Source organism: Apodemus sylvaticus, chromosome 2 (genome assembly GCF_947179515.1).
Source record: "Apodemus sylvaticus chromosome 2, mApoSyl1.1, whole genome shotgun sequence".
In the NCBI taxonomy this organism is placed as follows: domain Eukaryota; kingdom Metazoa; phylum Chordata; class Mammalia; order Rodentia; family Muridae; genus Apodemus; species Apodemus sylvaticus.
The window spans coordinates 99,677,760-99,690,443 of record NC_067473.1 but is presented as its reverse complement, the minus strand read 5'-3'; the positions used below and the strand labels follow the sequence as shown (position 1 = coordinate 99,690,443).

Here is a 12,684-nt window from a genome sequence, read left to right as displayed (position 1 = left end):
TGAGCTAGACTCACTGCTGTGACACAGCAGCCTGTGCAGAAGTGTGTGCTTTCTTTAAGGGATCCTTGCAAACATTTCCCAATGCCAAATTATTTGAAGATACTTTATTTTCAAAATGGGCTACAATATAAGCTTTTGGCCCATTCTGCCAATGTACAAGCTAGAAATGCATTCGCAGCAGCTGAGGGGCACACATTAGTATCATCTCTTATAAGTGTATAAAAATCCATTTAAAAACACATATTCAACATTTCCACAGGAACGCATTAAGTATGGTTCCCCATCTCGCTGTCTAAACTGCATTGGTGCCAACTGTACTCTTGCAAGGCATTGCAAACTAGCAGTAATTAAGTTAAAGTGTCCCTGCAAATGCCTTAATTCAAGTTCAACTTGCAGGCAAGAGCTACAAGAATGACATCTACAAATCGACACTAGCAGAAGCACAGGCTGCAGGGTGATGGTGCAGCCTGCTCTTCTGGGCCCAAGACATGGGCAGAGTGGCAACCTTCTGCTCCTCCACTGCCGGCTGGAAGCCATGGCTCAGTATCTGCTTCATGAGTTGCCACATTAGCCATAGTATTTGAGCTCTGTAGCCAATTGAAAGCAGCAGCAGCAGAAACAGTGTATGCACCCACGATCTCAAACAGCATCCAATCAGCCTCATGAATTTCAGGTAGGTTACAGCACTCAACAATCCCATCAAGTACATCACATGTTTGTCCCCATATGGTGAATGAGTAATATTTCTTATCTGGCTTGAGTCTCTTCTGCAGCAGGGCCTTACCATGTTCATGATCATAAAGATTGCAGTTAAATGATCCATACACTCCATCATTCACATAATTCATGAATATTTGCTCATTTGACTCATCTTCATCATTAGAGCTGGTCTGTTCATTCCACATGCTTTTTTTTTTTTTTTGGGTGGGAAACGATATTGACTTTAAGTGTGAAAGCTGATTGTAGTATCTGCCTCACTCAGCTAGATTCTCATTTTAGAGTCTAATGGGAAACACTTGTCCAGAGCTGGGATGATCACACTTGGGATCTCTTCAAATTTGATCTTTGTATCTTTAGTTCCAGAGAAACCACCACCAATATCAAGCAGATACATGCTGAAATCAACTTCTGTTCCCATATCAAATATACAGGGGGCATCTGACACTTCCTGCATGAGGGTCTCAGGGTAAGTACAATGACTGCCCACCAATGATTTCAACATTTAACTTTTTTGCCCACTTCAAGAGAAGCTGCTGGTTTTGAGTGTGGCAACAAATTTGTCATTGAGGTGACAAACTGCTCTGGAATCATCAGTGGCAATCTGCAATACAAACTTTGCCTTTGGATATACTCTGCTTTCATCAATTCAATACTGACTCTGATACTGATAGCATTCTTTATGGGAGACACTTGTTTACAAGTAATTGCATAGATAATCCTCTCTGGAGGCACCCCAATTCCCTGCACCAACTGTATTTCAGTCTTCCTTGAACAGTCAAATTCTGTCCCAATAGCAGTTAGAGTGTTTACTATGGCTCTGCTGTCATTACATTTCACTGCTTAAAAGGGAGTGACACAGGGCAGAGCTTTAGCCACCTCAGATACTTCTTTAAAATTTCTCAGAAATTCACAACATAGAAAGGATCCTTACAGTCAGAGGAAGACACTTCATTGATATATATTTGGTCCAGAATGTCTTTAGCAGTATATTAAGCCTTCATCAAGGATATGCCATTCAAACTTTTCCTAAGTAAAGCTAGTCATGGTTCTCCATGTGCTTACAGAAAACCAAGAGATGGAATTAAATTATAGCCAGCTCCTCACAAGGCCAACTTATACAAAAACTCTAAATACTGTCTCCCTTGAGTTTCAAAAACACTCACAGCACAGGGGCACAGATGGCCAGATTCATGGAAATGCTACTGGACCCAGAGGACCACCAGGATGTCAGTCTTCTGCAGGTGCTGACCAGAGGTGGCACAAAGTGAGTCCTGTTTCAGTGGCTGCAGGGACTGACCTCCACTTTTCTCTTACCTACCTAATTCAATATTCCTTCTTCATCCTTCTCTTTCTTTCCCACCTCTCCCCTTTCACTTCTTTCTTTCCTTTCTGTTTTCCACTTTGCCTGTTTATTTTGTTGTTGTTATATAGGAATTATTGTTTCCTCAGGATTGAATCAAAGGTAGTTGTTCTATTATTTCTGTAAAACTTATCTATTGATTTACAATGGAAGCCTGTCATGAGAGCATCTACACATTTGTGGTTTCAGAGCTTTAAATTTGTCCTTGAGCTTCTATGTTGACCTCCTTCTCAGTGATTACTTCCTGTCTTTGATAGTACTTTTGGCTGTTGATTTGACCTGGATGCTGCCACACAGCTGTGTCCAGCCAATTTACTTCCTTATTTGATGACTACTTTGCATAGGTTCTTAACAGACCAGACCATCTCCCCATGATTTATAAACCAGACCTTAGCAGTGTGATCTGAAATGCCTCAGGCAAGCATCGGCATCAAGATGGAGTCACAGACTCAGGTCTTCATATTTGTGTTGCTCTGGTTGTCTGGTGAGACATTTAAAAGTATTATATTGTCTTAAAAGTAATTCATTTGTAGAGAAATACTCATTTCCTATAGGAAGCAAGTGGTAAAAAGACAATTACATTAGAAAAGACAGTTGGATTCTAAGATGTGTATTACAAAATTTTTGAGTGTATAAGTGTATATTCATTATATATTTCTGATTGCAGGTGTTGATGGAGACATTGTTATGACCCAGACACAAAAATCCATATCCACATTAGTAGGAGACAGGGTGCTCATGAACTGCAAGGCCAGTCAGAATGTGGCTACAATTGTGAATTGGTACCAACAGAAACCAGGGCAGTCTCCTAAACTGCTGATATATGGGGCATCTAACAGGTTCACTGGGGTCCCTGATCGTTTCACAGGCAGTAGATCTTGGAAAGATTTCAATCTCACCATCAGTAGTGTGCAGGCTGAAGACCTGGCAGATTATTACTGTGCACAGCTTTATAGCTATCCTCCCACAGTGCATCAGCATCCTGCACAAACCTCCTCTGAGATTCTAACCGCCTGCCTGAACCACACCACACATCCCCAGACCTACACACTTCCTCTTCTGCAGAGTTTGGTAGAAAATTAATGAACTGATCTTTTGCACTCCTGGCAATTTTGTTCAATTTGTCCTTTTGGTTAACTTTATTTATTTCCATATATAAAGTTGTGTTTTATAAAGCAAATATATAAAAAAGTATTTCATGTGTTTTGACAATCTTCATTCTCTTTGTTTTTTCTCCTGTCACCACATGTCTCTCCAACTAACATACTTCCAATCTCTGCCTTCTACTTATTTCTTTGTGACATACATATGTGCCCACTCACATTCACACACACACACACACACACACACACACTCCCACATAGAGGGTTTTATGAATGTAGAAAAATGTAGATACAAAATTCATAGAAAACCTGTTGTTTGACTTTTTAAAAAACGTCTTATGCATGCTTCCTATTCCTAGGCCACATCTCCTTCCTCTGTCTTCTCATTTATTTTTCCAATATGCAGATTGTGATAACTCATTTAATTCTACACTACACTAATGGTACACATGATTTTGTATCATAGGAACCAAGTCTTTTTCTGGCTTATAATAATTAATACTGTTTGATATTTGTTGAGGGAAATACTTTGTACTTCAATAAAAACAATATGTTAACTAATCTCAAATGTATTAATTAAAAAATTTGAAAGCATATATTTTATTTGTTATTTGTTTTTGAGAGAAGGTCTCATGGCCTGTTAAACTGGGAAGTGTATTTTGATCTCACAAAATTCCACCTACCTTGTTCTAATCACTGTTATAAATGGCATGGGCCATCACATTCAGCCTTGAGCACCATTTTGAAACACAGAGATAGAACAGGGTTACAAATAGTTGTTTGAGAATTCCAACTACATTACATTAATTTGCATTTAAATTGGCTCTCCCTAGCTTGCTTCCAGTGCCCATGTGTATAGTACCAGCACAGATGTGTCGGGTATATCTGAGGAAAATCACTGGCATGCATGTTGTTTGCTAAGTATTTTGTTTCTTTGTGACAAGGCACTGTGACAAAGAGAGGATCATTCATTTTATCTCAGTTTCAGTCCATGTTAGTCTGGCTTCACTGTTGTGGGTTAAAGGTTAGGTTGAGTATCATGGAGGAAGTAGATGGCAGAAGTGTGATATTCACCTCATCATAGCAGGAAACCTGAGAGGGAGAAGGAGCCAAGGATAAGACATAATTTCTTTCTTTCTTTCTTTCTTTCTTTCTTTCTTTCTTTCTTTCTTTCTTTCTTTCTTTCTTTCTTTCTTTCTTTCTTTCTTTCTTTCTTTCTTTCTTCCTTCCTTCCTTCCTTCCTTCCTTCCTTCCTTCCTTCCTTCCTTTCTTTCTTTCTTTCTTTCTTTTTTTCTTTCTTTCTTTCTTTCTTTCTTTCTTTCCCTCTCTCCCTCTCTCTTTCTCTCTCTCTCCTTCCTTCCTTCCTTCCTTTTATTTCCTTCCTGTGATTCTTTCTTTTATATGTTATATTCTGTTTTTGATGCTTGGATCCATGACTCCTGACTTCTTTCCTGGGTTTTCTACGTCCTTAGTTGTCTCTTTTTGTGATTTTATTATTGTTTCTACCACCTCCTTTAGATCTTGGATGGCTTTGTCCAATTCCTTCACCTATTTTCTTGTGCTTTTCTTTAGTTCTTCAAGGGCTTCTTCCTAATTACTTATGTTTTCTTGTATTTCTTTTTTTTCACTGTCTCTCCTCTTGCCACAGCATCACGCCAAACACAGTCCATGCTGCTGCTGTGTCTGGGATTTTGTGGGTACCTGGGATGTGATCCAGGTCCTCACACATATGTGACAAGCACTTTGCTCACAGACACACCCTGCCAGCCCATTGTCTTCATGTAAAACCAGTGAGAGGAAATTCTTTTTATTGAACTGAATTAATACTGCAGGATATGCAGTAGTTCAAAAGTAATGAAAAGAAGCCTGTGACAGAGATGTGCCCAGATACATCTTTTATGTATTTCTTAAAACCATCCAATATTGTTAAAAGACTGATATCTTGTATTTAGTCTTTTTTATTTTAAAATAAATTTTATTAGTTTAATAAAAATAATGATGTAAAAAGATTTCAATATTAATAATTCTCATTTTGATATTAAACAACAGCATTTTGGGGATTCAGAGGGTATATAAATTTTTTTAATGTTTTTATTTTCTATATTCTTTGTTTACATTCCAAATGATTTCCCCTTTCCCAGATCCCCCCCCTCCATATGCCCCATAAACCTTCTTCTCTCCACCCATTCTCCAATCGCCTCCCTCCTTTTTCTCTGTCCTTATATTCCCCTCCAACACTAGATCAATCCTTTCCAGTATCAGGACCCTCTCCATACTTCTTCATGGGAGTCATTTGTTATGTGATTCATGCCTTTAGCACTGATTAACATTTATCATTGTGATAAATGCTAATCAACAAAACTATTGGTTCTTTCCCAAATAAATTGTAATATATACAGATAGATGGATACATAGTTAGATAGGTATATAGAAAAATAAATATTTCTTCATATTCTCAGTCTTCTGCCCTTTCTAGGTTTAACTAGTCAGCAGTATGGACTTACTAGCAAGATTTTAATGTGGGATGTGACAGTAGTGTTTTAATTTAATAAGAAAATAAAGTTATAAGAAGACTTATGATAAGAAGGAACAGTAAGAAGCATTGAAATGTGTAGAGTAGGAAGGAAGGAGGGAAAACATTTGGAATGTAAACAAAGAATATAGAAAATAATAATAAAATTACTCTTCTGTGTATTTGTTTATTGTGGTGGATAGTATGGGGAGTGGGGTGAGTGCCTTGTACATGCAAGGTGGGTGCAGTAAGTCTATGGTGCATTTGTAGCCCTATGGGTGCTTACCATAGCTATGTTTCACATCACATACATTTCAGAATTTAGGAATCAACCAACTGACACATTTTGCCTTGAATCACTTATTAACTTACTCCTGGATATACTACTCTCTTGATAGCTGAATCTGTCTTATGATATTTTTGACTTTTTAAAGTTTTCCTGGGAAAAAGTTTAAGAAAATGTACCCAGGTAATCCACCATTCCTTTAACAGTAGCCAGAAATAAGTGCTCAATTTTGAAAAGCACTGATGGACTAGAGAGGTGGCTCAGTAGTTAAGAGCACTTATTGCTCTTCCAAAGGTCCTGAGTTCAAATCCCAGCAACCATATGGTGGCTCCCAACCATCTGTAATGAGATCTAAATTAAATGTAGCTGTCTTCTGGAGTGTCTGAAGACAGCTACAGTGTACTCACATATAATAAATAAATAAAGCTTAAAAAATCAAGAAAAGCACTGACAGTACATGAGTGTTACAATACCTTCAGGATCTCCTTTATAAAGAACATTAAGAATGACTCTAAGAAAACCAACTCTGTCCTGGCCTTAGTGGACTGAGTATGTCTGAACTATTCATAAATTCAGCTGAGGAGACAACCTGCTTTAAAGGAGAGTGACCCTCAAACACTGAGGCACCAACTCTAATGCCCTCTCTTTCTTTAGTTCCATGAAGAGTCAGTGAAATTGTTCCTCGTGGGTATAAAATTGCTTAGCTTTCAGAGCTCCACTTTAACTCTACAGAAAGGTTGCTACAAACAACTAACCTGGTACTGACCACATGTCATCAATGCAGCTGAGGCACATTGCTAGCAAGGTAGCATTTAGCTGGTGGAATATCACAGATACTGCAGAAAGTTAAGGTTCCTGGTCCCTCACTGCAGCCTGGCTAGTTGAAGGTCACAGTGACAACCCAAAACATGCCATTCCTGTGCAGTGCTTCATGATGAGAATCACAGCACGGGGTGTTTGATATTGCTATTGTTTTTATGACTTTCACAGAAACTAACTGCCTCATTAACTTCAGTAAGCATAACTGAAGAGAAACATTAAAAAGTATAAAGGTGATTTTTTCAAACATAATGATGTGAAACAATTAAATGTAAAAATTCAGTACTTATTTATCCTCAAATGTACATGCACATTAACAGAAAGTGGTTTTTCCATTTCTCTCTCTCTCTCTCTCTCTCTCTCTCTCTCTCTCTCTCTCTCTCTCTCTCTCTCTCTCTCTCTCTCTCTCTCTCTCTCTCTCAACTTATTATGTAGCCCAGGCTGGCTTTGGACTTGAGATCCTCTTGGCTCAGTTTTCCAAGTTCAGGGACTCCAGGTGTGCACCCCCATGGCCTGATTCTCAAGGTGTTCTCTTAGTCTAAAAGCACAACCATCCATTACAGTAAGGTAAAGCAAAAAAGACTTCCTCAGCCTTACACCAGCGCTCCTGGGAACTGCTGCTGTCTTTGCTCCAACTCTTGTTGATTTAGTAGCTGGTGCTGTTTCTGTAAAAACTGGACAACTTCTGGACTTCTTAGTAATGACAGTCTTTTCTGATTTAACACTTGCTCTAAAAGGTCTTGCAGGGCGATCACCAAAAGATCCTGTTCTCTGTTTGACAATGGGGAATATGTTGTCTGTGCTGTCCTCCAGTTTGATGTTGCCTGTGCTGGCTGTGGAGGGGCCGCCAGAGCCCAGTGACTGGTTGCTCTTCTTCTTGTTGTCCTTGTACATCTTGTTGAGGTGCTTCTTGCACATCCAGGGATTGCACTGCTTGGCTACCCGGCTGGTGGTCTCACAACAGCCCTCATAGGTGCAGGTCTTGGAGCCTTACCTGTGTACTGCTGCCACCCTTGGCATCCTCATCCTCCAACTATTCTGGGCTGGCTCCAACTCATCCTCCACATACTTGCTGCTGGTCGCTAGGTCCGATGTGTCCAGTAGGTCAGCGTCATCCTCCCCTGCCTTTTCCTGGCATCTGCTGCATCTGCCTCCACCTCAAGCCCATCCAGGCCCAGCCTTAGAGCACCGCCCGCCTAGGCCCTGTCAGGAGCACCATCACCAGAGGGTCTGACTGGTGGTGCTTGTCCCGGAGCCCTGGGACACAGCTTATGCCTCCATGCCGCCTTCAGAGCCCGGGTTCTCCACCGTGGTCATACAGCATTTGAGAAACACAACCACTTGACAAGCAGCCTGAGAACCACCAGAATTGCACTGCCTCCTTTTGTTTTATTATGCACATTCAGTGTAGTGAACCAGCTACAGTTCAAAGTTGAGATAGACAGGGCAAAACGTATATACATTGCCTGAAATTAAGAAGTTACTCTTCACATTTTTCCTTCCTTTTTGAGGTATGTTCACTTCTAGTTGGTTTTTGTATTCAAAATTAATGTTGACCAGTTAGGATGTGAAAGTTAGGTGATATTTCTCATTTATACCCAGAATAAAAATATTTCTTTATTATGCAACATGTAATATCCATGATAAGAGCCATACACTTTTAAATATCCCCAAATCTCATAGTTCTTACTTTAAGTCAGCTATCTCCCTGTTCCACTGGGATATGTCACACTGTGCCCCAAGCCTCTCGGCACTGCTTTGGAGGGACCAAATACCCTGAGTGCAGTGGGTTCTTTTGGAGATGGTGTCTGTATCAGGAGATGGTGTCTGTATCAGGAGATGGTGTCCTCACTGTGGCAGATCCTGCAAGAGTCTGCCCCAGCAGTAAGGACAGGCAGCTCTCCCATATTTCTTTGATTCTTTTTTTCCTTTTTTTAAAAATTTTTAAACATTTTAAAATTACTTTTATTAGATATTTGCTTTATTTACATTTCAAATGATATCCCCTTTCTTTGTTACCCCTCCAAAAACTCCCAAACCCTTCCCCACTCCCACAGTTCACTTTCCCCACCCCACTTTTATGACTGGCATTCCCCTACTCTGGGGCATTGAGCCTTCACAGGACCAATGGCCTCTCCTCTCATTGATGTCTGACATGGTCATCTTCTGCTACATATGTAGCTGGAGCCATGGGTCCCTCTATGTGCATGCTTTGGTTAGTGGTTTAGTCCTTGGGAGCTCTTGGGGTACTGGTTATTACATATTGTTCTTTCTATGGGGCTATAAACCTCTTTAGCTCCTTGGGTTCTTTATTTAGCTGCTCCATTGGGGGACCCTATGCTCAGTGTATTGGTTAGTCATGAGCCATGGATGTTTTGATCCACCTTCCAATAAAGATCAAAGTATCCACACTTTGGTCTCCCTTCTTGAGCTTCATGTGGTCTGTGTGTTGTATCTTGGGTATTCTGAACTTTTGGGCTAATATCAACTTATCAGTGAGTGCATACCATGTGTGTTCTTTTGTGATTGGGTTACCTCTCAAATATCTTTTTTTCTTAATTTTTTTATTAGATATATTCTTCATTTACATTTCAAATGTTGTCCCTTTTCCTGGTTTATCCCCCCCTGAAAGTCTCATAACCCATTTCCCCTCTCCCTGCTCCCCAATCAACCCTCTCCCCTTCCCTGTCCAGACATCCCCTCACACTGCAGCATCCAGCCTTCACATAACCAAGGTCCTCTCCTCCTTTTGATGTCCAACAAGGCCATCCTCTGATGCATATGTATCTGGAGCCATGGGTAACACTGTTTGCACTCTATGTTTGATGGTTTTGTCCCTGGGACTTCTCAGAGTACTAGGTGGCTCATATTGTTGTTCCTTCTATGGTGCTGCAAATGCAGCTCCTTGGATTCTTTCTGTAGCTTCTGTCTTGTTTCTGTCTCTCATCTTGCCACAGCATCACTCCAAATACAGTCCATGTTGCTGCTGTGTCTGGATTTTTGTGGGTACCTGGGTTGGACCCAGGTCCTCAAACCTATGTGACAAGCACTTCACCCACAAAGCCACCCTGACAGTCCATTGTCTTCAAGTAAAACCAGTGAGTGGAAGTTCTTTTTATGAACAGAAATAATACTGCAGGATATTCAGTAGTTCAAAAATGAAGAAAAGAAGCATGTAACAGAGATGTGCCCAGATACATCTTTTGTATAGTTCTTAAAACCATCCAAGATTATTAAAAGACAGATAACTTGTATTTAGTCATGGTGATGAAAGTTGATTAACAAAACTGTAGATTCTTCCCCAGAGAAATTTTAAGATAGACAGACAGATAGATACGTAGTTAGATATGTAGTTAGAGAAGTGAATATTTCTTCATTTTCTCAGACTGCTGTCTTTTTTCTAGGCTTAACTAGTCAGAAGAATGGGTTTCCTAGCAAGATTTTAAGGTGAGATGTGACAGTAGTACCTCAATTAAATAAGAAAATAAAGTTATAAGAATGCTTATGATAAGAAGGATCAGTAAGAAGCATTGAAATGTGGAGAGTAGGAAGAAAGGAGGGAGAGAGAGGCAGGAAGAAGAGAAAGAGAAGAACCAGGGAGGGGAGGAAGAGGAAAGAAGAAAGAATGAGAAAGATAGAAAGAAGTGAGGAAAGATTGAAGCTGAAGGAAAGATGGACAGTTCCCTCCTCCTCAGCTTATGTTCACTGTTTCTTATTCTAGGTCTCTGCCACATAGAGATGGGTCCTTTTGTTTTATTATACACATTTGCTGTACTGATCCAGCTACATTTCCAAGATGAGATAAACAGGGCAAACCAAGTATACATCGCATGAAATTAGCAAGTTATTCTTCTCATTTTTACCTTCTCTTTTGAGATATGCTCATTCTTAGTAGATTTTTGTATTCAAAATTATTATGTTGGCCTCTTTTAATGTGGAATGTTAGGTGATATTTTTTAGTTATGCTCACAATAAAAAATACTTCTACATGATGCAATTTATATTATTCATGCCAAGGGTCATACATTTTTAAACAAGATTCAATCTTATAGTTATTGCTTTAATGATGTTTATTTTTGGTGGGAGACAATAAATATTTCTTGTGTTATCCTATTGCTTCCATGAGATTCTCCCATTGTTCTTGGTGCTCTTGACTTGGCTTGTATTATAGCATCAAGAACTGCACATCTGCCAGGCATGGTAATGCATTCTAATAATCCAAACATGCAAGAAGCTGAGGCAGGGGGATCTTGAGTTTTCAGTCCTCTAGGACACGCAGCCTGGCTTACACAGATGACTAAATCTGCCTCTCTCTAAGCCCCACATCTTCATCTATTTTTGCATATAGTCATGTTAATATGTATTTTTATTTATACTGACTTTGTTCTCTTTATTGACTTATAATTTAACTTTCTATTCATTAACATTGGTATTTTTCTGGGTCTTCAATTCTATTCCATTGGCCCACTTGCCTGTCCCTGTGCCAATACCATGCAGTTTTTAACACTATTGCTCCGTAGTATTGCTTGAGGTCTGGGATACTAATACCCACAGAAGTTCTTTTACTGTTGAGAATAATTTTAGCTATTATTGGATTTTTGTTATTCCAGATAAATTTGAAAATTGCTTTTTCCAATTCTGTGACCTGAGTTGAGATTTTGATGGGGATTGCATTGACTCTGTATATTGCTTTTGGCAAGATGGTCATTTTAACTATATTAATCCTGCCAATCCATGAGCATGGCAGATTTTTCCATTTTCTGAGGTCTTCGATTTCCTTCTTCAGAGACCTGAAGTTCTTGTCGTAAAGATCTTTCACTTGTTTGGTTAGAGTCACACCAAGATACTTTATATTGTTTGTGGCTATTGTGAAGGGTGTCATTTCCCTAACTTCTTTCTCAGCCTGCTTATCCTTTGAGTAAGCTGATAAAAGCACTCTGGAAATCAATTTGGCATTTCTTCAGAAAATTGGACATAGTCCTAACTGAGGACTCAACTGGGCATATACCCAGAAAATCCCTGCCTCCTAATCCTGTACTCTGTTCCCACACTCTGTGTTTCTATGGATTGTGTTGGGGCCTGTTTCTTTTAACATAACTGTAGTCATTTTGCATTCAGTCTCCATTTTACTCATAAGATGAAATAATGTTTAGGTTCTCAGACTCAACTTCCTAGAAGTAATTATCTACTGGTGATACTGAGGAAAGTTATTGATAAGCCAAAATGTTATGGATGAATCAATCCTGCTGTTATGTTAATGTTCTGAAATTCTCCTCTTCACCCCCATTCACCACCACCCCTTACCTTACTCAGCACCAATCAGCTAACAGGTTAGGTGATAAAACTTTGTCTAGTAAGCCGAAATGTAATATTGCTCTCTTTCTTGCCTTTTAACCTCTTTTTTTTCTTGTTAGTATCAATCTCTTTTTTATTAGATATTTTCTTTATTTACATGTCAATTATTATCCTCTTTCCTCACTTCCCCTCCACAAACCCCCTATTCCATCCCCCGTACCCTCTTCAATAACCCACTCACTCCTGCTGCCCTGTCCTTGCATTCCCCTACACTAGGCCATCAAGCCTTTATAAGACCAATGGCCTCTCCTTCCATTGTCATCTAATAAGGCCATCCTTCACCTACATATTTGGTTGGAGCCTTTTAAACTTTTGATCTGTCTTTTTTTTTTTTCCTATAAAAAGCCTGCCCTGAGAAATCTTTGATGTCATAGTTTCAGACTCAGTTCTGTACTATGTCCCTTGTCTGACCACTATTAAGGCCATTCAATTCAATAAACTCTTTTCAGTGTTTGTATGTTTGGTCTAGACATTCCTGAACCCTAACAGATTGCACTTTGCTTATCATTGACTTCACAACTCATATCCA

General features: G+C 39.5%; 2 pseudogenes and 1 gene segment (V, D, J or C); 1 reads left to right on the top strand and 2 right to left on the bottom strand.

The window, feature by feature from the left end:
- Positions 1–418: 418 nt before the first annotated feature.
- Positions 419–1,764, bottom strand: LOC127677125 (ornithine decarboxylase-like; annotated as a pseudogene).
- Positions 1,765–2,394: 630 nt separating this feature from the next.
- LOC127678024 (Ig kappa chain V-V region MOPC 21-like) lies at positions 2,395–3,163 on the top strand. The segment is given in 2 exon segments: positions 2,395–2,564; positions 2,748–3,163. Coding segments are annotated over 2 exon segments (492 nt in total).
- A 4,230-nt stretch (positions 3,164–7,393) lies between these two features.
- On the bottom strand, positions 7,394–11,925 carry LOC127678023 (regulatory factor X-associated protein-like; annotated as a pseudogene).
- Between the last annotated feature and the right edge of the window lie 759 nt (positions 11,926–12,684).